General features: G+C 44.4%; 2 protein-coding genes across 2 annotated transcripts; both read right to left on the bottom strand.

Moving 5' to 3' along the window:
• Positions 1-4,778: 4,778 nt before the first annotated feature.
• On the bottom strand, positions 4,779-6,932 carry LOC136107716 (ovomucoid-like). The gene is made up of 4 exons (XM_065848973.2): positions 6,821-6,932; positions 5,973-5,989; positions 5,419-5,534; positions 4,779-4,977 (listed from the first exon to the last, which is right to left on the bottom strand). The coding sequence occupies exons 1-4, from the start codon at positions 6,873-6,875 to the stop codon at positions 4,932-4,934; spliced, it is 234 nt and encodes a 77-aa protein (XP_065705045.1). The 5' UTR covers positions 6,876-6,932; the 3' UTR covers positions 4,779-4,931.
• A 1,679-nt stretch (positions 6,933-8,611) lies between these two features.
• On the bottom strand, positions 8,612-13,864 carry LOC136107714 (ovomucoid-like). Its single transcript, XM_065848971.2, has 8 exons — positions 13,765-13,864; positions 12,745-12,764; positions 11,866-12,002; positions 11,309-11,366; positions 10,944-11,080; positions 10,305-10,365; positions 9,181-9,290; positions 8,612-8,736 (listed from the first exon to the last, which is right to left on the bottom strand). The coding sequence occupies exons 1-8, from the start codon at positions 13,817-13,819 to the stop codon at positions 8,691-8,693; spliced, it is 624 nt and encodes a 207-aa protein (XP_065705043.1). The 5' UTR covers positions 13,820-13,864; the 3' UTR covers positions 8,612-8,690.
• Between the last annotated feature and the right edge of the window lie 12,061 nt (positions 13,865-25,925).

Raw genomic sequence — 25,925 nt, 5'->3', positions numbered from 1 at the left:
CTCTCCACACTCTCTCCTGTAGCTTCCTGATACACTGGATCTCTCACCAACAGAGAGGAAACAGTCATCACAACTGGAAAGCATTTGCTAAAACTTCAGAAGTTTATAAGATATTTCTGTGTAGGAGCAATAATTATTCATCTGTTGACAATGGGAATGAGTCTGATTAAGAAATTATGAGAATAAGTAGACTTAAATCTGTACTGGGATAATGTTTCCTCTTAATGGCAAGCAAGTGGTGTCCTGTGGAGGTGAAAGGGGCTTCTTAATACCAAAGACATTCAAGAAAAATTCACAACATCTGCCAACAGAAGGCAAGTCCTTAGGCTCCCCCCTTCCCCCACTATTATATGGCATTAAATTTAGAGTATCAGCTGAAGTCATGTTTTAAGGAAGATAAGTGAAGAATAATGTGCTAGGCTCTGTTAAGTGGTTCAACTCTATCACGAGTGTATGGAAAAATAAATAAGGAATATTGCATAAAATAATACATTTTTGATTTAAGGTAGTGACGGAAGGAAGTGAGAGATGGAGCATGTTTGTGCTTTAGAAGAAGCTTGATTCATATATGTGGTTTAAAGGCAGCATGATTTTTAAATAGAATATCAAGATTGTTTTTCTTATTATCCTGGGAGAAGTTCAAGGCTTGGCATGGGCAGATAAATCATAAAAAAGTAGTTGAAAGTGCAAGGGAACTATAGGCACAGAATGGGGCTTGTGGGATTTAGACTGTTCATATCAATGAAATCATTTTCCTGAAAAATAAATGAGTAATGCTGTTTGGATCTTATTCACAAATATCAGAAGTTGAAGGGTTCCTTTGAAATCTGTTTCTGTTGTATTCTTAGCATTCTGAGTGCCTTGACTTTCAGATTCCTTGAACTGATTGTGAGCATATTTGGAAGGGAAGCTGTAATCACAGAAGCATTAATATTGATTATTCTCCAGGGGCAAGAATACCGAAGCCTGAAAACAAGGCTTCCTCAGAACCTGCAGCTGGTGGAGATGGCGCTTGCTGGGTTCGCAGTGGAACGCAGCCTGAACCCTCGTCAGCCCTGTGACCCGAGCTTCTCCAAACCCACCTCCACATCTGTGCTCCCCAGTTACCAGAAGCTTTGCTGCTTCTCCGGTTACATCTCCAGCCAGGCTGAGGTCACGCTGGTGGCTCAGGAGTTGTTGTGAGTGGCAGAGTATCTGCTGGGGAACGGTGTCATTCGTCATTCGTTTGGCCAGCACCCGCCCTTTGACTAGCTAGATCTGCTGGGGAGATCTCCCTCTGATCTGCATCTGCTTCTGAGGGCCTGGGTAGCCAGGACTGCTCCAAAAGCAGCTCTTTTCCTCCAGAAATCCCCGCCACTTCACAGGGCAGCAGGGAGAGGAAGAAGAGCAAGGAGAGTCTGGCTACAGGGTCTGTGAGAAAGGGGGGTAGATAACTGGCAGCAGCAAGAGCTGCTGGGCTGGGTGTGACATGGGGTTGCACAAGTTGCTCCATTAACCAGAAGCAGAGGGATGGGACAGGAGCAATTGTGGCGCAGCAGATGGGTTGAAAACAGGCATTAGGAGAAGTCAAAAATAACTGCCTCCGTGCATTAGGAAGAGTGAGCTTTGGGAAATGCCATACACATGTTGCAAATGCAAAAGGTAAAATGAACTCACCTGCCAAAACCCCTCAGTGATATTCAAGAGTCTCATGATAGTGGGCTCAGTAAAGTAGCGTGGGCCACAGGGTTATTTTACCCTTTCTACAGATAGGAGAACCACAGAAAAGTTCAACTAAAACTCTCCCTGCTCTTTCAAGTTCTTGGAGGGCAAACTTTTAAGAAGGTTATAGCCATATGAATGGGATAAACATTGGCAGTCATATGGCGAATGCTCTTGTATTAAGGTATTTCTAAAAACTCTGGAAATTTCTTCCCATAACAGTGATATTTTCCTGGAAATCTTTTCCTCCGGTCTTGAGATTCCCTGTGTCAAACAAGTCCATAATCTACCACCACCTAAAATGTTCTTCATTTATTTGCCATGCCTTAGTTTAAGCCTTGTCACGGGCTTCATCTGGCTACAAAGAAAGATTATGCTTTAAAATTCTTTTGAAAAATCAAAAAGGTGGATGTGTGCCTGCAAGACCACAGGGTGTTATTCCAGCAGCGATACCATTGTTCTTGCTCCTGTATCCTGCTGTCACACACCACACCGTAATCACGAATAAAGTGGTGCTGTGCTCCAGTCTGTGCTACTGTAGAGACAAATGTGAAATGCATTTCTTTCCCGTTGATGAGTGATGTGGCACACTGCAAGAGCTCCCCAAAACAGGTTGCTGTTCCCAGACCTCTGCACATGGGGGCAGAACTGGATCTTCTATGAGAACGTGAATTCAATTTACAGCAAGCAAAGCCCCTGCTCTAAGCCGCTCTCATGTAATATTTCTCCTTGCAGTTCAGCTATCTGATTGCTGCCTGCATATCTCCAGTCGTTTAAGCACAGATGATATCACAGGCAAGGGTGTCTGGAATAATTTGACTGTCTGGGAGCCGCATACAAACAGTAAAAGCCTGAGGATCTGGCCCTACACCTCCCAACCCTCAACAAATCTCAGCTCTGCCTCCCTGCAACAGCTCTGACATAGCCAACCCCCAAAAACGACGTCTCCAAGTAATTTTCTTTTAAAACATCATTTCATTTTTCTCTGCATCGAGAAAAAACGTAGTAACAAACCATTTATCCTGAATGGAGCCTCAGAGAGAAACAGCATTAACAGAAAGGTCTAGACTGGCCTGAGGTATATTTTGGCCAGCAACAAGTAGAACAATCCACTAAAACAGAAGCTTTGATATAAAATAGAGCAGAACAAAATAACTACATGCAATGTGTTAATCAGGTTGTGGGGTAATTGAACGGCATTTCCTAAATTCACAAACATCAGATAATGACATAAAGTGCTGAGGTACTGCTTAAAGAATTGTACCGTAAAATACCTCGGCAGGCAGACAACATTTCCTGCCTTGAATTTCCTGGAGGGGGTGTTAGATTAGTAATGGTGAGAGGATTTTGTGTTGTTGTGGCAGGATTTTGTTGAGCAGCAGCAAAAAAATGATTTCCAATGAAAGAGGACTTGGTTCATCTCCATCCTAAGGATCTCCCCACCGGGGGCAGGGGGGGCTGCCAGGGTCCTGCTCTGCCCTCAGTTACTCCTGAGTAACCGAGCTCTGCATCAGGGTGAAGGATTGGTCACCGTTCATTTCTACTCACAGTTTCCCCTCAACTGCCCGGTGGATTTTCCTGTTTAGCGGACACAGCCCCTGGAAAATGCCCCCTGAGGATCACTGGCATCTTGGGTGCGATCAGGAGCTCCGCTTGTCTCCAAGGCATCATGGCTCCTGGGGACCATCCTCATCCTCTCCGCTGCTCCCAGGAAAGCAAATAAGTGCTGGAGCTGCTGTTCTCTTACCCCCAACTCCCTTGCTCAGTGGATGGGGACAAGGAGCGTGAAGCCCCTGAGCACACACCCCCAGCACAACCTCCCAGAGCCTCAATTTGTCTTGATCCTAAGAAATTGCATCTGACACCGAAATGCCTTCCTGCACACAGACCTCCCTCTCACAAGAGGGATGTTCCAGCCCTGGGAAGGGACTTGGCACTAAATGGTTGCAGAGAGTCATGTCTTTTGGAAGCAAATTGTCTCCCTTCAGAGAGCTGCTCTCTCCGGTCTCTGCAGAGTGACACATTGTCGCTTAAGATCATTAACTATTTGACTGTGAGACTGCTGCCTGTACAGCATGCCACACTGCCAGCGCTTTGCTGTTAATGAATAATAAATTAACGCTGTGACTCTGAGCCCTTCCTTTCATCAGCCGAGATTTCCAGAGGCCGGAGACTCTCTAAGGATCCTCTATAAGCAACAGTCGGTGTAATTACCTACAAGCAGCAGCTAAGTGGTGGGTGAGGTGCAGAAACAGGCTGCAGTTGTGATTGCCAGCAGTCCTCCAAATGTCAGGTCTGTTAGGACTGACTGCCCACTGATTTTCTGCAATGCCCTGCATAGAAGAACATTGCAAACATGAATGTGGGCAGCCAGATATCGGCCTGCCCGGTCAAAACACACTGTCCTATTGCTTTGGGAGGCAGAGTGGATTGCAAAAGGCCTTCTCTCGGTTAAAGATGTCTATCCAGCCCTGCTTGCAAGGGGAAGAGATGCAACTGGGAACTGCCCTTCTTCACCACTTCTCTTGTCAGCATAAGAAGTTGAGGCTAACCCTGGAAACTGAAACAGGGATGAGCAGCTCCCGGTGCCAGCAAGACCCTCCGTGCCTACGGGGCTTTTGCAGAAGAGCCACAAAACACCCCCAACTGCACCTGTCTTGGGACTGTCTCTAAATATGCGTGTTCAGGTCTGTTTGGGTGCCTTCATGCTGCCAAATCTGCCATAGGGTAACGCAGGCGTGAGGCAGCGGGTATTTGACAGCAGCAGTTAGAAGGGTTCCTCTCACCCAAGGACACGGTGCCTGTCCAAGATGCCATTAGCGCAATAAACTGATTGGAGCATTGCACCAGGATGCAGCTCCAGCCCCGGTTTTCTTTGGAAAGCTGGATGAAGGCAGATGCCTTCAAGATCCACCCATTACCTTAGTGGTTGGTGTTGATTTCTTTGTAGCTCAGAGCAACGTGTTCCCTCTTTTCCTGCTAATACCCACACCCCAGGATCATTGCAGCGATGTAATCGTGCAACATCTTAGGTAAAAACAGAATGAGACATATTATTAAAGCAAGATATAAATGCTGATTTTTTTTATTTATTTTTTTTTTAAATTAAACAGAGGTTTCAAGATTCATCAGGAGGTTTCAAGGTTCAGGACAAGGCTTTAGGGGAGCATCTGCCATGGGGAACATGGCCAGGGAGGAGTCCTCTTTCTGAGCTGAAACCTCTTGAGAAGTTAACAGCTTCCAAGATATCTCAAGCGAAGAGTCCCACGGCTATTCCTGTGGAGAAAGAAATCAGAACCGCAGAGACAGAACATCTAGGCTTTTACTGTTTGTCTCTCCCTCTAGTGAAGGAAGTATCTCAGAGGAACTTCAACCAGAAAACTTCTGAACACTATTCTAGCTATTTCCTTTTATTACTAATATTCAGAGACAAGATAAAGACTAAATTTAAAGGTAGAACAAATAGTCTGTAGGAAATAGACTTTGTTTGTTGGAAGAAAGCTCTTCAGCAAAATGCTTAAGAGGGAAATGGAGAACTCTACTATACCTGAAAGAAAGGAATTCCTGGCAAAATGTCTCAATAAAAAATGAGTTGCTAGTAAGAGAAGAGGTCAACACAAAATAAAAGCACTTTACTTCTCCAACGGGACTGATCAGTTAGTTTAAGCTAAGTTGGTTCATGATTTAGTTAGTAGAGAGATTTATTTTCATACATACAGGACTGCATGGCAGAATAAGCATTCATTGCCGTATGTTATGCCATCGGACCCACAGTGTGGCACGTACTCCATAGTACAGGCGTCGCTGGGTACCGCGTAGTTCCTGCAGTAATCCTGTAGAAAGATATAATGTATGGTCACAAAAAAGCTCTCAACAACAGATATGTAGGAAAGGTGACCTTAGGAGACCCCACACACACCCCAAGTTCCCCCAGGACCAGCCAGAAGCAGATGCTGAGAAAAATCCCAAGGACGAGGCTGGAGTACAGCGGTTTGTTGCCTCCAGCAATGTAGAACCTGTGTAACCATCATAAATGCGGCTGCAGTAACTTTGGCAATAACTTGGATGCAAACTGCAGACTGCACTACTTGTTGAAGCTATCATCAGATGAAAATGGCAATTTCATCCAATAATATCTGTGGCAAATATTGCTCAGACAGCTGGATGACTCAGGATTTTCAAATGCTCTATCACAATGTGATTAGTAAGGATTTATACAGAAACTGCTTTAAGGAAATAAACAATGGAAAGTAGAAAGATCTGCCCCTTACCTGCTGCGCATCAATATCTGAAAAAAATAGAAAAAAAAAATGAGGAAATATGATACAAATCCAATTAATTTGTTCTGTTAGAGTTAAAAATCTGTGAATGCATGCCCTGAATACACATCTTTCAATTCACTGTTTGTCAGCAAATTACTTCTTAGACAAAAGGAATTTCAGGCAAAATTTTGTGCCATATTTTATGTTTACAATATTGATTCTGTAGTACATATTTTTTTAATGAAGGTTACAGCCAAGATGGAAAAGGGTGTAAAAAATGAAAGAAGAGAGAGGCATTTTCCATGGTTCAAAGGATGGAGCAGGACACGTACTCAAAGCTAAGCAAGGCAAACAGGGTCATAAAGCTGGCATGGACACAGCATCTTATATGCATTGCCACAATAGTTCTTAAATAGAGGGTTATTTAGCGAGGTGTAACTTTTATAAAGCTTCTACAGCTGTTCAGGCTCTCAAGTTGCCTCTCACTTCAGGATGACTACAAGAAATGTTCACTTTCATTCAGTAAAATAATTTCTGTTTCTGCAACATTTCAGAGGTTAAATACTGGATGTCTGAGTCTCCGGGTTACACCACGTACATGTCACTTCTTTCATTATGCATAAACTAACACCGAGAGTAGAGCTGTTCCCACAGTTGTTCTTACCCACTCAGTTCTGTTGCTAAAATATTACCCCATAAGTGATAGTCTTTGATGTCAAGTCTTTTCAACACTATCTTTCTAGGAGTAAATAAGTCCTTGTAGAATGAAGTTCTTTCCAGTCTGAGGATGTTTTCGTGGTTTTAAAGGCAGCCAGCACTTACTCAAAGGCAGAGCAGGAGGCAGCAAAGCGACTCACCTGGGACGCAGCAAAGGGCAAGAGCCAACAGCAGCAACACATCTGCCGTCTTCATGGTGGCTGAAGCGCCTGTGTGCAGCAGAGCCTGTGTTTTGCTCAGGAAATGGAGCCTTAATTCTGCCCTCAGGTGGTAACCATGCTTATATGTACATGCGCCTGTTTGTGTGTGTGTGCTCCTGTTTGTATAGATTCGTATTTGGTTTGTGAAGTAACATTCCCGGTCAATCGTCGGTGTGGCAATCTCAAGAGAGGTGAGTCGTGCTGTGAACCAGAAAGAATGCCTCTCCATCAGCAGCAGTCACAAGGAGTTTAGGTGTGTTAGATACACCCTCTGTGTCACCGTTTCAAGTGAAATATGTGGCAGGTTCCTTCTGAAGGATCACAGGAAAGTCCTGCGGGCAAAAGAGCAACTGAACAAACCCAAGCAGTGACTGCTCTCAGATTTTCTCTGCGTGTACCTATCAGTGCCAATTTACATGCACTGCTTTTTCATTGAGTGAACAGCTTCCAGAATGGAAACCCTCTACTTTTATTTTCAGGCTTCATCACAGTAAAGCATCATTAAGCTATAGTGGAGCCAGGAAAACAGCAAACTGGGCAGGCAAGCAGGAGAGAGTCCCAGAAACTGAAGGGATTTCTTGGACTGGATGAGAGATGAAGCAACTTTTATGGGCATTCATGGAGAATTTACAACTGCTATTTTCCCTAAAATCCATTAGCATTGTGGGTTACATTTGCAGTAATGGACTGATAGTCTGATGATGACAGAATGATATGAGACCCTAGCCTGGATCCCAGAAAAAAAGTTGAACCCAATCTAGAAATTGCTGCTTCATCCATCTGCCTATCTCAACATAAATCCTTTGTTTTACCATCAAAATGTCACTTTTTTGGATGACCTCATCCCATCAAGGCAAACAAGCACTGACCTCTCTTTGGCTCCCAGATGAGATGCATATGGGAGACATTAGTTTTTAGAATGGATATGCCCAACTTATTTATCTTTCTCTTGTGTGGATCAAACCCCCAGCAATTCAATACACCAACACAGGACAAAAGTACAATAAATTTCATAGACAATACACCAATGACAGGTCACACTCTCAAAAACAGAGGGATACTTTGACCTTGGATTGTGAAACGCTGCTGAAATACTTGGGCTGGCAAAGAGTATTATTAAAGACTGAGAGAGAAGACAAGCAGGCAGAAGTAGGAACCATCCCTAGGAGAGCATTTATCTTGAAACACTTGGAGGTTGTTAAAGGGTCATTTCAAGAAAAATATGGGGTTTGCTAACAGACTGACCTGGTAGAACACTACACTTCAGGTAAGGGCTGTGCTCAGGGGGCCAGGGCTCAGCCCTCGGTGCAGACACCACCACAGACTGAATGGGTTTCACTGATGCTGCCTGCACAGGGAAAGTGCACCAGAAATACCTTAGGAGGGATCAGTGTCATCACTTCAGAGCAGTATTTCATCCCTTTACAATGTCAAATGTCTAAAAAGGTCTGAATGCTAATGCAGGCTGACTATCATTTATGTGCAAAGCCACACGGCTCTGAGGTTTATCCATCTTTATTTAATTTTCTGCCTTTTATGAGAGGGAGGGGAGCAAGACGTTGTTCTTGTCATATCCCAGAGCTATGTGCACACAACCTATTCAGCCTGGCATCATCATTCAACAAATCAGAAGAAAATGTTTCACGAGACAATGCATGAAACAAGACAAAGAAATGTTGCTGACTTAGTTTATTGAGAGAGAAAATCAGGATAGAACTGAGTTCCCCAGAGGGCGAGATGAACCGAGGTGAGATCTTCAGCTGGGATTTGCCAGTGGGGATCCCATGGTGAGTTCTCTCAGCACCGATTCTCAGCATTTTCCAAAATAGTTTAAAGTCAGAGTCCCATTGCTGTGCCTGAAAGCAAGGAGAGGAAAAAATGGATTAGACACAGAGAAGACATCAGATAAGATGCTGCCCCAGAGCCAAAGAAATTGCAGACTCAGAGTCCCATTAGCTGTTTGATTATTAAGAGATGAGTGAAATTATTTAACCCATTCTTAAGACGGAAAATATTTCGAGGGAAACTATAATGAAATTTCAAATTTAATTTGAAACATACAAGAAAAACTCCATTAAGGTTAAAGGTCTTCAAACCATTTACACTAGCAGAACAGATATAGGTCTTTGTATGCTCTAATGGCAAAAAAAATAAGTGAATGGTTACCATGATGGCTGATATTCCATCCTGCCCCAAATCCCTAATCAACACTGCTCAGCAAACAAGGAAGTATCAACTGTGCGAACTTGTGCCTATAGGAGGCAACTGATAACGCAAAGGTGATCTGTGTTTGTACATACACGACTGCATTGCAGAAGTTACACCTATTGCTGTACGTTCTGCTGTCAGAGCCACAGACAGGCAAGTAATCAAGTGTGCAGGCAGGTTGAGGGTAGTCACTACAGTCAACCTGAAACAAATTAAATACAAGGAAAGGTTTTATGTGAGGGATATGAAGAAATCAGTAGCAGAAGGACTTGAACCCCTAGCTACAGCTGCATCACTAATGATAACAATCTAACTAAAAGTAATTAACTTCCTTGCAAAATCTGATATAAGATGAGGTGTCAGTTTCTTCTATTCTAGAAGAATTTAATAATATAAAAATAGATCATAATTTCCTGTTTGAAGGGAATAACCTGACCGCAGCATTTCTAAGCAGCAGCAGCAGCTCACTTGGAGAACATGCCGTGCTCAGGATCACGTTCACCATGTCCACAACCCAGCCAGGAAATTAAATGGGCAAACACTGGTGTCTGGAGAAGCACAGGTACTAATGCCTGTGTAGCGGTTCAATACCTCTCCCACAAAAGAGGGAGATCAACACTTAACCACATACTGCACAAATGGGATTTTGTTTGTGCAATGGGCACTACGCTTGCTGAGAGGTATCAGTGCAAAAAATGTATATGGGTCCAGGAATAGGCTGAGGAATATTATGAAGGAGAAACCCAATGAGGCTTACTGACTATACAGAAATCTCACCCGCCTGAGGTCCACCACCTGAAAATAGCTGGAGGCTGAAAGAGTGTTTGGGAAGACCCTTACGCTCTACTCTTACTCTCTCCTACACAGCCCTCACAATCCCTGCTAAGAGCAGGCTCTGCATCGAGCCATTGTGGGCTTGATGGACCATCAGTCTGACCCCAAAAGCCATTCTCTCTTCTCATTCTCTGTTCTGCCCTGATGGACTATTTCTGCTACTACTCTTTTACTGATCCCTTCCCATGCAGTCACCCTCTTCCTTTTGACTTTAGCATGTGTATTACATGTGAAGAAAGCTGAATCTTCCCTGTGCCAAAGCACAGCTGCAGTCACATTCCTGTAGGATGCTGCTGGTCCAGGGGCTGCTGCAGACACCAGCAGTGCTTCCCCTGACACCAGTGGGACTGAACCCCCATCCCTCATCATGCAGGTCACTTACTGTAGTGATTTCCCTCCTACATTCACCATCATACTTCTTGCCAGCGCTGGTTCCACGCACTCTGGGAAGGGAAGATACCCGTGTTACGGAGCTCTGTGAACAACCTGCTCTGCTGAAGCCCATGTCCCAGCAATGTTAACCAGCCTCTGGTACAACATATGGGATACAGGAGATGTCTCCCTTAGGCTGTGTCTGCATGGCTCTAGACACCAGCTGAGGTGGTGCCACAGCCTGCTGGAGTGGTGGTTTATAGTGTGATGTGAAGGACAAGGGATAGTCCAGGGTGTTGGGGTGAACTAGGAGCTGGGTTGTGCGACAACGTGGATGCACCTTGGGTTAGCAGCTGTCCTCTGCAAGGCAGCATCTGCCACATACACCCCTTTAACTTAGTTAAGAGAAGCATTCTCTCTTGTGTTATATCCACATCCAGCCCTCTACTTCTCTCTCTAGATCAAAGGCACAGTTTTCCTCCTAACCGCAAAGGAAAACAAGGGTCTAGTTACCAGGGGAAGAGGAGGGTCAAAGTCCAAGCACCTTACAGAAAAGGCCTTGGTAGAAGTCCTGATACTCAGAAGAGCGGCTGCCAGGAGCGCCAAGCACCCATCCCTCACAGGAGAGCTGGGCACACACGATACTCACAGGCTGCGGGCACACAGCAGGCACTCGTTGTCATAGGTGACCCCATCCGTACCGCAGACCAGGCTGAGGTTTTCAGTGCAAACCAGTGTCACTCTGCCTTCCTCATTTGTCACGTTGCGATATTTACTGCAGTCCACCTGTTGAGGGAACACACAACAAAACCCTGGTGAATGCTTGCTTATAGGAAAAATGCTTTTTCACATGTCACTGTGATGACAGTACACTTGAAGACAACCAACACAGGATTCTGACATTTCATATGTCCTCCTATTTAGTATTTTAATTATTACTCAGGGGAGTCAACAACCAGCTTTGGCCCCACAGAAGTGGGACATGCCCCTTGTTTTGCCCTTGGTTTTACTCACAGGGATAAATTCTCTGCATCGTCCATCGTGGTCTTTGCTGACATTTGTTCCATATTCTCTGTAGAGGGAAAGACAAATGTTAGGAAGCTCATCAAAGATGTCTTGCTACACTGTAGGTGCTGGAAATATGTAGTTAATACAAGGGAAAGCTGACTCTTTATCAGTCAGGCTTTTATGTATATACTTTTTGAGAAGGTAGTGCCATCCTCCCTGACCAGCCAGCACTGAGTGGCTGGCAGAGATATAAAGACCCTGAGAGCTTTAGGACCTATTTGGAGGGTTCAGAGCGTACCATCTCTCCATCCTTTGCACCTGCTTTGCTGAGACGAGATGTGCCCTAGTGGCTGGAGAAGAAAAACCTGAATAAATTACACCAGAAAAAGAGAAGACACAATGACTAATGTGATGTCTAGGCAACGGAGTGCCATGCAGTGATACCCAAGCTCATTTTGAAGGAATTGACATGAGTGACATGTGACAGATCGCTCTTTCTTGAAAAAATGGGGGTTCCAGGAGTCCTAAGCATCACTGCCCGAGATCTGCTGTGCAGTATGTACCTGTTGTAGGAACAGAGCAGGCACTCGTTGTCGTAGGTGACTCCATCGCTACCGCAGATGGGGTTGAAGTCCTTGGTGCAGGGCAACCCCCCTCTGCCTTCCACGTTTGTAGTGTTGTGATACCTACTGCAGTCCACCTGCCAAAGGAGCATACAGCAACAGGGTGGAGAACACATTCTGCACTCACAACTCTCACTTTGCGTGAGACAGGGACCAGATACAACCCCCAGTGGGTTTTTCACCACCACAGCACTAACTTGTGCTGGTGGAGCAGGCTGGGAAGGGTTGAATCCTTCCTGCAGAGACCTCCCCACATGGCAGGAGAGGAGGAGAGGGCTACAGCCATGCAGCCCCCAATGGGGCAAATCAGTAGTGCCCCTCCAGTGCACTTCTGTTATTACCTTTTTACCCTTTTATTCTCAATACATAGATTTTTATTACTTTTTCTTTTCCTTCTGGAGGAACAAGACCTGGTGTGTTGAAGCTGAGGTGCCTCACAGTATTTTATTCTTGCAGCAAGTTGCCTTCAGATAGGTTCTGATACCATAGCCTATTGGTATCAGTTTAGATCCAGTCATATGTGACCAGCTTAAGATATAGACCAGTTTAAAGTTGGTGAAAAATGTACTCATCCAGTATTTTTTTTTTGTTATTACCACTACTACATCATTAACATACAGCAAAGATGTTGAGCAATATAATTTAATGTTTTATACTGTAAAATCTGATTACAGTGACACTAATTTCACGCTAGCTGAAAAACAGCTAAGCATCTACAGGCCTGAGGTCTTTCTCACTCCTTTGGTTATTGCGTATTTACCAATTGTCTTTACCAAGCCACATGCCTGAGAAAAGTGACATGAAGAAATCTTCACTCACCTCAACCCCAAAGGCAGCATCTGGAAAAGAAAAGAGAGGCAGAAAATGTGAAATGAAGCCAGTATGATAAGACCTCAGTTACAGCTGGAAATCTGGATGTAAAATTCCTGCACACAGGACCAAGCTGAACGATTTCCAGTGATTGGTTTCCTGAACTAAACAAACTACGTATGATATTTGTTGCTATGTTGATAAGTATAATAGCATTGCTTATTACTGGCTGCGATGAAACGTGGTTTTGAATAGCTTTGTTCTTTTTTTTAATTTTGAGATAGATAGACTTATTAATTGTGAATAGAATAGCTTTTCCTGCCTTATCTTTTCACACATCCGTTTTGACCCCAAAGAATCACTGTTCTTTATCTAAAAAGAAACTTGAGTCAACACAGATAAATTCAAATGCAAATAGTCACCTAGAGGATAAACAAACACATACAGCATCTGTTGTCAGGAATATGCATTTTAAAGAAGCTGAGTGTGGGGAAAAAAAATGTCTTTGACTTTGTAATTTCATCAGATGTAAATATGCAGTGAGAATATCAGACTCCAGGTTGTTTTCATCTCTTGTTTCTCCATTAGCAGCAAAAGTATCGTGGGAAAGTTGCCAGGCTCCTGCACAAAACTTGCTTGTGCCATTCCAACATTCTCGTGGCTGGTTGCTGGAGGTATGACCACCTTATTGTGGCCTTGTTTCAAGTATTTATCCATTTGCTGTAATTGTATAACAAGTATAAGCAGTGTGACAGCATTAGAACAACTGTAATAAGTGTAACGACATGAATTACCATCACAGAGCTCCACTGGCAGTTATTTGTATTTCTGACAGACAAGCGGCTACAACAGTGATCCATTTAAGACCAACCCAAAACCTGCTCCTGCATCTTATGCAATGCTAATGTATCCAGGCAGCCTGGCTCTTTGTAGTAGGAGAGTTTTTCTCTTCAAAGCCACAAGCTTATGCTTTTGAAGACAGACAGGACTCAGACACAAAGCCTTTGCAGCACCTTGAGAATTACTCACCTGGGAAGTAGCAAAGCGCAAAGGAGAGGAGCACAAAACCAGCTGCCATGGCCATGGTGGAAGTATTTCTCCAGTCTGCAGGCTGCCCACTCCTGTTCTGCTGAGATGGTCTCTCCAAGGCTGACTGCAAATATATACAAATACAATGTCTAAATTGCTCAATTGTAACACACACAATCAGCAGAATCTGTCATTGACACAATGAGGCTGGTAATATTTATTGAGGTCTTGACTTCCAGGTAACAGTCTGCGTCTTCTAGGCAATTGATTTTGGCTGGACATCTGGTTAATAGCTTGAGACAAGTATCACATGTTCTCAGGGGTCAAAACCGAACAAACAGCCTTTTACACAAATTAAGCCTCTTTACGATTCTAGCAAAAATGGAAGGAGCACAAAATACTGAGGGGGGTAGAGGGCAGGTCTTTCATCCCTCCCTGCAGAGCAGCATCTCCCATCAGGGAGCAGTTCGGACACATCAGGCTGAGAAGCTCTGCTTTCCTTTCTGCTTTTGGGTCATGTTGTTTTGTTTTTCCACACTCCCAGATGTTCACCACTAGATATGAACATGGGTCAGGTGTGGCTTTGCCATCAGCAGAATCAATTAACCACTGTCAGTCAAGCCTGGCAGGACTGTGTCTAACCTCCAAAGCCAATGGTATTTAGCACTGGTTTGATGAAAGAAAGGGCTTCTTGATAGTTTCACTGCCTTGAAAGCAAAATCTGTCAAATGCCACTAAAAATGTCACTTGAAACTTATCAGCAGGGAGCATTATTTACAGACCTAGTCACAGTTAAATACACTGACCGATACAAAGTGTTCCTCCAAGCCGTCTTAGGAACAAAAGACACTGAATGTTTAGGAACCTATTTACATAGCACCGGCTACATTTGAAAGTACAGTAGGTCTTTTTCCCCTACAGATATTTTAGAAAATAATACTTAAAACACAGACCCCATCCCCGTTTTCCTGTCTGTCTTGCACCTCCAGCCTTCATAACATCTCCAAGTTGTTCCTTCCTAGGAGGAGGTCTGGACTTCTTCTCTTTTAGCAGGTGCAATCTTGTAGGAGTGGGTTCTGTCTTTAACATAAGTTTCTCACCATGATCCCTTTCACGGGTCCAAAGTGGCGAGCATACCTGGTTTTATTTTGGTCACAGAAGCCAAGCATTGTGCTTAGCGCAGACTTCAGCACTGCAGGAGCTGCAGGATAGAAGATGCTTTACAGGTGATCCTTTGCACAAACAAGGCACCACACATTAATCACATGAAATTCAGCTGAAATAATTGAAAACTAGTCCAAGCAACTGTGTTGATGTCTGTTACATCACAGTGGTCTAAAGAGTATATGCACTTAGATCCATAAATTGCACTGTAGTGCATGAAATCACCTGTTCTGGACACTAGCATGTCATGAAGGTCACAGCATGTCTGTGTGGATTTATAGGTTACATTATTACCTAAAGGAGATTAATTTCTTCACAGGGAAAAGGATTAAAATAATTATGCTGCTGGATTTGTTTCTATAAATTACAGGGAGTGTGCCTAAACGTTTTAGATAGATCTGGCACATCTTCAAGGTGTATTGCCCTTGTGTGTCTTGTGGAATGTGTCTCTGGAAATCGTGGACTCTTCTCCTCAGCACGTACAGGAGCACGCTGAGGTTGCTGTCACATGCCACACTTGTTGCCTTCATCAGTTCACGTCTCTGCATGGTTGGAGGGAGGTACATCTTTCTGCGTCAAATACGACCTCTGCAGCTGCCTTCTCCTGCCGTCCCAGCCCCAACATGATGGTTTTGAACAGGTTGCCTCCTGCCTGGCGCCCACACACTGCTGCTCCAGGCTTGTCCCTGCCCTGGATGGTGCTGTCCTCTAGGCAGGACCAACCTTCTCTCCCGATGGAGAGAAGCTGGCACGTGTTGCCTGTATACACTAGAAGAAAATTTTCCACTGCGACTGTCGGGTTCAGCACCAGGTCTGGCCCTAGGCAGCCCAAAGATTTGCTAACAACCACCGCAACACCCACCTGATGTTGTGCAGATCCATTCCTTCGCTCTCTCACCCACTGGCACTCTAGGAAGACTTTGGTCTGTGACAATTCAGAGCTGACTGGGGAACACCAGCGTCCTCTGAGCTGCTCGGGTACCCCCTCCAGGCAAGCCACAAAAATGACACTCAGGCATCACCAGGTTTCAGCCTAGTGCACAGCCTCCCCACCCAGGGTTACAGCTCCAGATTACCCTGCCTCTGATAACAGTGTGAAGAAATCCCACAGCTGGCTCAGCTCGTGCTGTAGGACAGGTTGCTCAGTCTGTAGCTACTCCTGTAGGAACAGTTAGAAAGAGGATTTGGCCTGCAATCCTGCCACTGATCTTGTATTGTAATCCATTTCATCACAGTCTTCTAATCCTCAAAGTCAGATGCAGCATATGGCTTATGACCATTTGGCCACAGGAGAATCCTTGTGTGTGCAGAAGCCAGCATGAGGACAGAGATCTGCAAGTAAGCAAAGACAGTGCCACATCTTGGGGTACCCCACGTTATGATCCTGAGCACCAGAGGGTCTTAGGCTGACATCAGGAAAGGTTTTGATCACTACAGAACATCCTCTCTCACTTACCCGAGGAATTTCTTGTTTTAACATTTCCCATTGCAGTTTTTGCCAGTATCAATTTCATATTCTCTGGAAGTATCAAAACTAATGTTGGGAATTTTTCTTAGCAGGTATGTGATTTCTGAGTTTAAATAATATACTGATAAATGAATGACAAATTATTTAGTACACCTAACATTCCTGGGTTTTGTTACACTATTTAATTAAAAAATAGCTACTGTAAAAGTGAGAAATGACAATAATTAGTTGTAGCTGTTTCATGACATTGCCTCTAATCAATCAAAAATGCCTGCTAAATACAATTCAGACTTCAGTTTCCACCTTTGTCTTTCTCTTGGCCACAGTGTGGCCAATAACTACTTGTACTGAGCTACACACCTGGAGAAACCAATACAGAGCAAATGGAAGGTCTGCCTCTCACCTAGTGCCCAAAGGCACTGTTTGAACTAAGAAGTAAAGCAAACAAAGTCACTGATATGATTAAAACATATAGATATGAAAACATATCCATATGAAAACGTATCCATGTGTTTTGCAAACTTATTAAATAAAGCTTGATTCAAGTAATGCCGGTGAATGTTTTCCTGAACTAATAGGACCATGTGCAGAACTTTGTACCCTGCAGGTGAAGGCTAACAGGGTTTCATGTTATTTATGCAATGCATTAAATGTACTTGGCCGCACTGCAAGGACAGATATTGACAGATGGGAACGAGTCCAGCAGAGGCCACCAGCCTGGCCGGGGTCTGGAGCACAGGGCACTCGGGGTAAGCCAAAGGAGCTGGGCTTGTTCAGCCTGGAGAAGAGATGGGTAGAGGGGATCGTGGGCCATCTGCAGCTCCATGATGGGCTTATAGACACGACAGAGCCAGAGTCTTCTCAGAGCTGCACAGCAAAAGGATTAAATTCTGACCAGATATCAGGGATTGTTCTTTGCCACGAGGGTGATCAAGCAGCAGCACAGGAACCAGAGAGGCCATGCATGTCCTGCCTTGGTGATACTGAAAACCCAGTTGAACAAGGAAGGCATTGAGCTCCCTGAGCTGACTTTGGCCTTGTTTTGAGCAAGGGGTGGGCTAGAGACTTCTAAAGACCTCTTCCAACCTGAATAATTTCATGTATATAGTGCTTACATAATGCTCTCTGTTATGGCTAGTTTCTATTAATGAAGGAATGTAATACTTTTCCATGGCCCAGGAGAGTAGCCTCAGAGTTTTCCTGTAACCTTTGCCAAAGGACCACAGGTAGGTGGTACAAAGAGCTCCTAGCATATTTTTATGGGGAATGATCAGTAACATGTACAAAAAGTAGATTGTAATTATCATTTTAAAAACCCACATTGAACTATTCAAATTTGAGAACATTATTAACTCTCAATGATATCAAACTGTCTCCACTTCTGCAACAGCCCAGGCCCCCTGCTGTCGCATTTCCCCAAAAGAGCATCAGCATTGAAACCCACAGCAAAGTTACCTACACCACAGAAAAATCAGCCACCAAAATAGCAGCCCCATCAGTGCTGAGCTGCAGCCTGGACCAGATGCAGGTCTCAGCAGCATCAGCTCTGAGGACATACCTGCACCTCCCACCTTCGGCAGCTTGTGCTGTGCTCTGGGTGATGAGGACATCAGGTCAGGGCTCCATGGCACAGGACAAGAGTTACTCACGTAGAAGCAGGAAAACACTAGAATGAGCAGCAGAAAAAAAGAGGCACTAAACAGCAGAATATTTGGCTGAACAGCAGTCCAGGCTCTTTGAGGTGAACACACTGCAGGGAAGGTGGTTCAGAGGTAATGCAGGCAATGCTATCCTGCAGCTGGTCAGAGGAAATCACTGGTTTAATCAGTTTTCCTGACATTTCAGTGATCTCAGCTGCGCATCACTGAGTGCTTGTTTCATCTTTGTCACAGCCCAAGCAGGAACAATGAGGAGGTGGCTGTGGGGAAGTCGCAGGTGACCTGGGACAGACATCGTTCATGGCTGCCTGGCAGGAGAAAGTCAATTGGGCAGCTTCACTGCTAAGGCTGGGAAAGTCTCCTTCAGGAGCTGGGGTTGGGGAAAAAACCTTCCCAAGGTAGGAAAAAAAAATTCAATAGATTTATCTGCAAGGAGAAATCATTTATAGCTCAATGCACAGTTAAAAGAGAATGAATAAGTGTACTCTGCCACAAAAGCAAATTGCTTTGAGGTTATATAAACCAGAGGAATAGTTGAACACATCTCCAAAGGACAGCACAAGGCATTTGCAATCTCCCAGTCATCTAGCAGTACGCGCATCACCAGAATAGTGCATGGCAGGGGAATCGTGACTCTGTCCCTTGGCTTTCAGACAGCTACACAAGCCACCAAAGAGTGTCATTGCCAGGAGAGGCTTATATAGGCAGAAGTAAGATATTTTAATTGACTAACTAGCAGGGCTGGGAGAAGCAATTCAGTCTGGTTGGGATGAGCAGTTACTGCATGCTACTGAGCAGTAAAGAGGAATACAAAGGCCTCAAGGAAGATCGCTTGATCCCTGGACAGCCAAATTCAAAAGCTTGTTTACAGAGGGATAAGCACCCCAGATGCAACTACAGTACAAAGGCTATGGCAAAGCTGACTGGGGAGATGGGTTACAATCTCCCACAAAGCAGAGGGATCATCTCTTCATGGTGAGCTGCCAAGTCTCATTAATTTATCATAGGAACATGCCTGCAGTGCTTGCTCTCCTCAGTTCTATTCCACAAGATTGACAGACATGTCTATAGACCTCAAAGTGTTCTTGACAAGAGGGTAATTAACCTTTCATGTTTACATCTCTCTCCTCTTGGTAAGTAACACACCAAGTTTGGGTGTTTTGGGGAGGACTGGTTGTACATGAGTCATAGTTCCCTTTTATTCTCTTGATCAGAGGTGAGGAGAACTGGAATAACGTTTTTTTCTGAGCACTATCTGGAGTAGGAGGTAACTGAGGAAGAATTCCCTTGAGTAAATGGCCAAAGCCTTGGACTTGAAGCTTCTGGATGAGCCCCAGGTTCGCAAATGAGATCTCCATCAGCCTGTAGCTCCACAGCCCTTTGGGCCAGGGTCTGGAACCTGTTTCATGCAAACTCAGGACAGGGTGAGCTGAGGCTCTGCCCAGATTGAGGGAGCAGAAGTTTATACACAGATAGTGACATATATGAGAGATAAATTATTCTAAAGTGCTTTTTCAGTTAGATAAACATTCCAAGGATATGCGTCCCCCTGCACAAACTCAATTTGGGAGGAAGCAACCAAGAGTGCGAAGCTGCTGCTCCGGGAGGTGCCAGCCCATGGGTGACCTGGAGACACCGCTCTGCCTATCGACTGCCCCGAGAAACAGCAAAGTATCACAGCCCCGGGAAAGATTTTCTTTCCATGTGAAACCACAGGACAAGGCAATGCAGAAGAGGAGCAAGTACAGCATCTCTCCCAGATCTCACCTTATCAGCCAACAAACTGGCAAAAATTCATGAGAAACAATATCTGGAAAAGACGAATGAAGGTGGCTGCTTTCATTTTATGGGAGGAACACCAGGAACCTCTGGGATCTGGGATGAATGATGGTTTTCTTTTTAATAAAGGTCTTGTAAATAAAGCAGCAATAAGGGATTTTCTTTCTGAGGGACAGGGTGCAATAGGTTAAGAATGAAAATCCACTGCTCTCTGGTGGGAAATAAAGGGAGAATAGGGTGAGAGACAGGATATATCACGGTGCTATAACTTGAACAGTTGGCTGGAATAGGAAGAACTGGAAAGATTTTCTGCAGCTGAAGGACTATTAGCATCATAACCACTGAACACTTCTTTCATCACTATTAACATCAAAAGAAAGTGCAATAATTTCATTTGTTCTGCAAAGTTGAGCTTTAATAAGACCACTGGTTGATTTTTAGCAGCTGAACATGGGTAAAGCACCGTTGATGCTGATAAAAAGGAGCATACTGCTGTCTTACAGGTTTTAACCATTTCACAGACGTTGAGATAGGTAGCGGGACTTCTACCATCTCTAAACTACTGCACTAGCAAAGTAATGCAGTTATTTACTCAATATATTAGTACACGATCATATGACCCCTACAGCCCCTGGTTTGGACACAGCATCCCACTTGCAACCTGACAAAAATTCTTGTCTCAAGAGAGATGAATCACTGATATCTGCAAAGGTTTTGCTTATCTCCTTTCCTGGTCTTGAAACAGGTTCATCTGCACTTTCCTGATGCTGTCAGTGAGGGTTGTCTGTGCATGCTTGCACAGCAAAGAAATATTTCTGTGAGTTGTCTCATATTTTGCATCTTTTTCTCTTCGTACATTCGAATACAGCCTGTGGAGAATAGCAACATTAGAAAGCTAGCGTTAAATCGCTGCCAAGCAAAATGTCAACAGAAGGTACATGCATCACTTACATCCAATGGTACGCTGCCTGCTCAGCATCCGGCTGACACTATTTGGGATGCTGCCACAGGGAGCAATGGAAGTTCAGGCTGCTTCTTGGTTTGCTTTCCTTCTTACTCACTGGGGTGACTGCTGTTCCTAAGTCCCTGGGTGCCCCACGTTCTCTGAAGGAGGGAAACTCTGCCATTAGACACTCAGTATGACCATGTTCCCAAAGGAGGACGGGTACTGGGAATCTAAATAAAATTCCCTAAATGTTGCAAGTGAAGGAGAGTTCATCTGAGTTAACCACCAATAATGAAGCGGTTTCACTGTTTCTGAGAACCTATCAGTCAACAAACCTACGCCATCTGAATACACTGCAATATTTGTACTTGCATTCCAGCTATTTTCTTCGGCTATTTTCTTTTCTGTGCTACATCTTAATGATTTTCCCCCAAGCACAAACAGCAAATGAAGAGGGAGAAAAGGAGGAAAAATAGGAAAAGCACAGGGAGAGGCCAGGGGGCTGCCACTCGGAAAGCCTCTCCTCTCCATCAGAGTGGCACATTATAGGCACTGATCCCATGTTCATCAATGTAAGTGAAACCATTTGTGCCACAGATCTGGCTTGGCTGGGGGCTCAGAACTGGCCATGCTTAGTGCTGGCCCTGGGACATGTGCTACAGCTGAGCTTTAAAGGGAAAAGAGCTTAAAGCAATAAATTTCCCACCATTCCTCATTCTTCAGGGGGGCTGAATGAAATTAAGGTTTTACTTCTGTGAATGAAAAACAGGCAGGAAGCGACACACCGTGCGAACGCTCTTTGTTTGCAAATTCGCAGTGTGTTTAAACTCACGGGGCTGCACCTCAGCTGGTGAAAATCTGGAAAGCTCTCCGAGGCTGAGTGGATGTCTGCCAGCTGGAGACGGGCTCCCTTCCACTGCTGCTGTCTGCTTTCGCTTACCTGTTTGTTGATCAGCAGAGAGCGTGCAGCACAGAGCATGGAAAAGACACAAAATTGTATCAAACATTACATTACCACAAGAGAATGAACATTTCTGAGTGTGAACATACTGATGGATGACATGGGCGGATACCAGGATTATATTCCTTTAAATATAGAGGTCTGAGGGATCTTGAGTTCCCAAACTATTTCCTTTGCTAACAGCAAATTAAATAGAGCTGTACAACTGATACAAGTTCATGTAATAATTTCTAGATTTCTCTTTTTAAGGAACGCAATTATAAAAGTGGTAAAACAAATCTAAATATTCTTCTGAAAAGAGCACAGTTTTAAAAACCAGTGGGATGAGCCTTGTCACCCCCTCAAGGGAGTGACAGAGGATCTAGGCCCATCTGAATGCCTCTATAACAAATGAAACATATGAAAAAAGCTAAAACAAGGCAAATTATTAGCAAACAGAACTTTGAAAGGTAGAGTTTTTTGTAAAGTGTCTGAATGAAGTTTAGGTACAGACACTACCAAGGAAAAGTGGGGTTTTTTTCAAGTCACAGATGAGTGAGTGCTGATAAACAGTGAAAAAATATTTCGGCTCAATAATAAAATACTAAGTATTGTTTTCTAAATCGCATATATCAACCAAGACTTAAATGATTCACTTCATTCTTCCTTCTGTGTTGCAAGAAAAATGACTGTAGACTCAGAAAACATTGATGAGGCTATAAAAATAAGTTAGACAAACAAGGAACGAGGGAGGACGTTTATATTTTTAAAACATTGCCTCTGCAATATGTACCAGTGCATTTACAAGTCATGAATCCCGAGTCCTGAGGCTGGACTGTTATGAGTGTGAAATACATGGAAGTTCATCAGACCCTGGCATGGCTCAGGAGCTCAGTCCCAGCTCTCTGGAACCAGAGGCTGCAGAAGTGGCTGCAAGGCAGCGTGTGGAGCTGGACCAGCTGTGCTTCAGCAACACATTTTAAATGCCTGATGTTACAGTCAGAGCAGGCACTTGTAAGCCAGTTTTTCCTCCACTGCATCCTTGACTGAAGGTATAAGGCTGCACCTGCGACTATTTTTTGTTCATGGCAAGAGTGCAAAAAATAAGAGTTTGTCGAAGCAGGACTAAATCCATATTTGCATCTCATTCTTTTAGTGCCTCTTTCCAAGTTAAAAAGCAGGCATTGCTAGCATGACAACAGAGTGGGTTTTGAGAACAACATAACCACTTCGAAGCTGCTCAGGCTTTGCTCAAGGTAAGAAAGCCAGCATTATGCACCTGAGAAACGATGGAGCAATAGGCTGAGCAGCACCAAAGCATTTGTCACCCTGACACTGGAGACAGTTACTGAACATATTGGCAGTCTGACAAGCACAGAGCTCGTGAGATGATCTTTTGGTGCTCCCCAGTGTGTAATCTCTATCTATCCAGCCTTTATCTGTTGTCAGGCAGGCACCCAGCTCTGTCAACCGTACCTTAAAAGCACCTTTCAAGTCTCTTCGTGACACTTTGCACCTAGTATTGTTCTACCTCTCTCCTAAGCCACAAAAGTTCAATGCTTCCTCTTAACGTACTCCTCTTTGTCTGACCATCGACAAGAAGCACAAAGAAACAGTCTAATTAACACATGCTCAGCAAATAATGCTGGAACAGCTGAAAAACCAATTTGAGGCATGGAAAACAGCTCTGTCCCTGAGAAGAAGGCTGCCCTACTTTTATAGACTTATATTGCTTCATAAAACACCCCCTGAGCCTGGGGGATATTTATACTCCAATGTCAGGCTTCTCCCATTTTCTGGCCCAGTTTTAGTGATTTATTCCATTATGTGCTTTTACATAAAGCATTCCGGCGAATACTGCATGGAAACCTCTGTCTAACAACCATTTTGGCTGCTTCTCTGGATTGCTCTGACTTAATCTCAACTTTGCGGCTCCTTGAGTTTGTGTTTGTCTTTGGTGTCATCAATGAGCTCCGCAGAGGAGGCTTTGGCACAGCTGTGCCCAGCTAATGCCTTTCAGTTAGATCTTGACAATTTCACTGGAAAGGCTTGCAAAAGCCAGTGGTCAGAGCTAAGGCCAAGTGGAAGTGTGCCAAAGTCCACAAAACAAAAATTATTCAGGTCTTATCTTTGAGGATAGCCAAGTAACACTTCAACTAGATTAAAGCAGCATGTTCTGCAAGAACACCTTAACAGAAAATGGCAAGGAGGTTATATAAACCAAAAGAACATTTACATTAGGACACAGACCCAAGAAAAGTACAATAAGCCATTGTTAGTTACAAATCATCTTGAAAAGTACATGCCACCACAGACTTTAATAGCATCGAGGTATTATGGCCTCCTTCCCTGGTACAATACCCAGGGTATCTCCAAATCAGGAACATTTGCCTTCAGCCTATTCATCTAGCCCGACAGTTCAAAGAATGACTCCAAACTGATCCAAATAATTGTGTTATTCTCTCATAAAGTACAATGAGATGTTGAATCAGGGAGGAGATAGCTGTAGTCCAGAAGAAATCCTTTAACCCTGAAATATTTGACTTGCAGTAGCCTTGGTGACCTGGTGTGGAGCTGGTGGAAGTGGCCAACAGATGCAGGGCAGTCCCCAGGTCCCCCTACCTCCCCTGCCATCCATACGGACACCAAAGGGACAGCAGTTCTGTCACCAGGTCCTCGGCTCTTTAGCCTCAAAAAGAGTAGGCAAAACATGACTATCAGGCAATGTCACAGGGGCACCTCAAAATTTAGACAGGCAAACTCCAAACAGACTTTACTCTAGACAGATTTGTTTAGCAAAGAAAAACAACCAGCAATTGGGTTTATCCAAAATTATTCAACGCTCCAACAACATTACAAAACACAGGTTCAGATACCAGTTGAGGATATTATTACCGTACAACCATGCAAGAATAACGAGGATCCCCAGCACACATATGCTCACAAAAAGCAGAGTCCTCTTTCACTCAAGGGTACCCAGCAGAAATAATCACTTACCCAGGATGTGCTTGGACTCAACTCAAGGATACATCCAGAAGAAAGTCACTCCCCAAGCAGAGGGTGAGGACACTCAATCATGAAGTCTCCTTAGATGGTGTCCCTGATCTCAACGGAGGGCTATGGTCACAGCCCTGCTGCTCTCAGAACCACTCCAAGGGGCTTCAGCAGGGGCCCCGTGTTACAGCCTGGTCGGATCTGGCTGTGGTCATTGTGAGCACGGTCCAGAAGCTTCTCAGCTTCGCTGGCATCTCCTCAGCTGAGGACCCTGCATACTGACTGATGGTCCCTCCTGTCCCCCTGCCCGGGATGGGGCATGAATGTGAGGAGGCACCGCCCAAGGTGCGTATGTGAGGACAGGCACAGTGGGGCCATCAACCGCCCTATTGGAAGTTTCGGATCTCATGGCGGAGTCGGGGGGGTGTGCAACTGCCACAGGTAGAACCACTTTCCTATGACCTGCTGTAAATTCGGTTAATACCGGTCACGAGTGAACTTGTGCATCCTTTCCTGGGGGGCTTTAGAAGGCAGGCAGCTGCAGTGATGTGCCATGGCTGTCCCCCACCCCAGGGGTGATTTCTGCCCACAAGGCTTGGAGTTATTCTGTTGCATTAATAAACTGAGATATTTCATGAGTGGATGCTTCTGCTGTCTGTGACACTGAAGGGTGCTCAACATTTCCCTCCATAGGTTATATCCTATAACAGTACACAGCTTCAAGGACAATTCAGTGCAGATAGGCTGGGATCAGCTTGCCTGGTGGCAGCTGCTGCCCCTTCCATGGGAACCAGGACAGGGACACCCCTTGGTTAGGTAGCAAGTTTCCTTTTCTAGCCCCCAGCAAGAAAGTCCTCTTCTTGGGAGAAAACACCCACATCCTAGACATTGCCCTAAGGAGGAGGTGGACCATGCCCTTTATGTGAATATCTCCTTGTGCTGATTATAAAGATGGAGTCTGTGATCAGGTCATAGAGAGATATTAACGGTTAGATTAGATTAATCCTAACAAAGAGACTCTGAGGAGCAAGTAAGTGCCTGAAAACTCCAAGGGGACACCAGACCTTCATGAGAACAGGGATGGCACTGACAATAAGGCAGCAAAATTTTACCTACATTGTTTGGTGGAGCAGGACCTCAATATAAAAAGACATATATACCACTAGAGGTACCGTGTCAGGGAGGAGAAGGGGAAAAAGGGATGAGACGTCA

The sequence above is a fragment of the Patagioenas fasciata genome, chromosome 14 (assembly GCF_037038585.1).
Source record: "Patagioenas fasciata isolate bPatFas1 chromosome 14, bPatFas1.hap1, whole genome shotgun sequence".
NCBI classification, from domain to species: domain Eukaryota; kingdom Metazoa; phylum Chordata; class Aves; order Columbiformes; family Columbidae; genus Patagioenas; species Patagioenas fasciata.
This window is presented reverse-complemented; position numbering and strand designations above follow the sequence as displayed.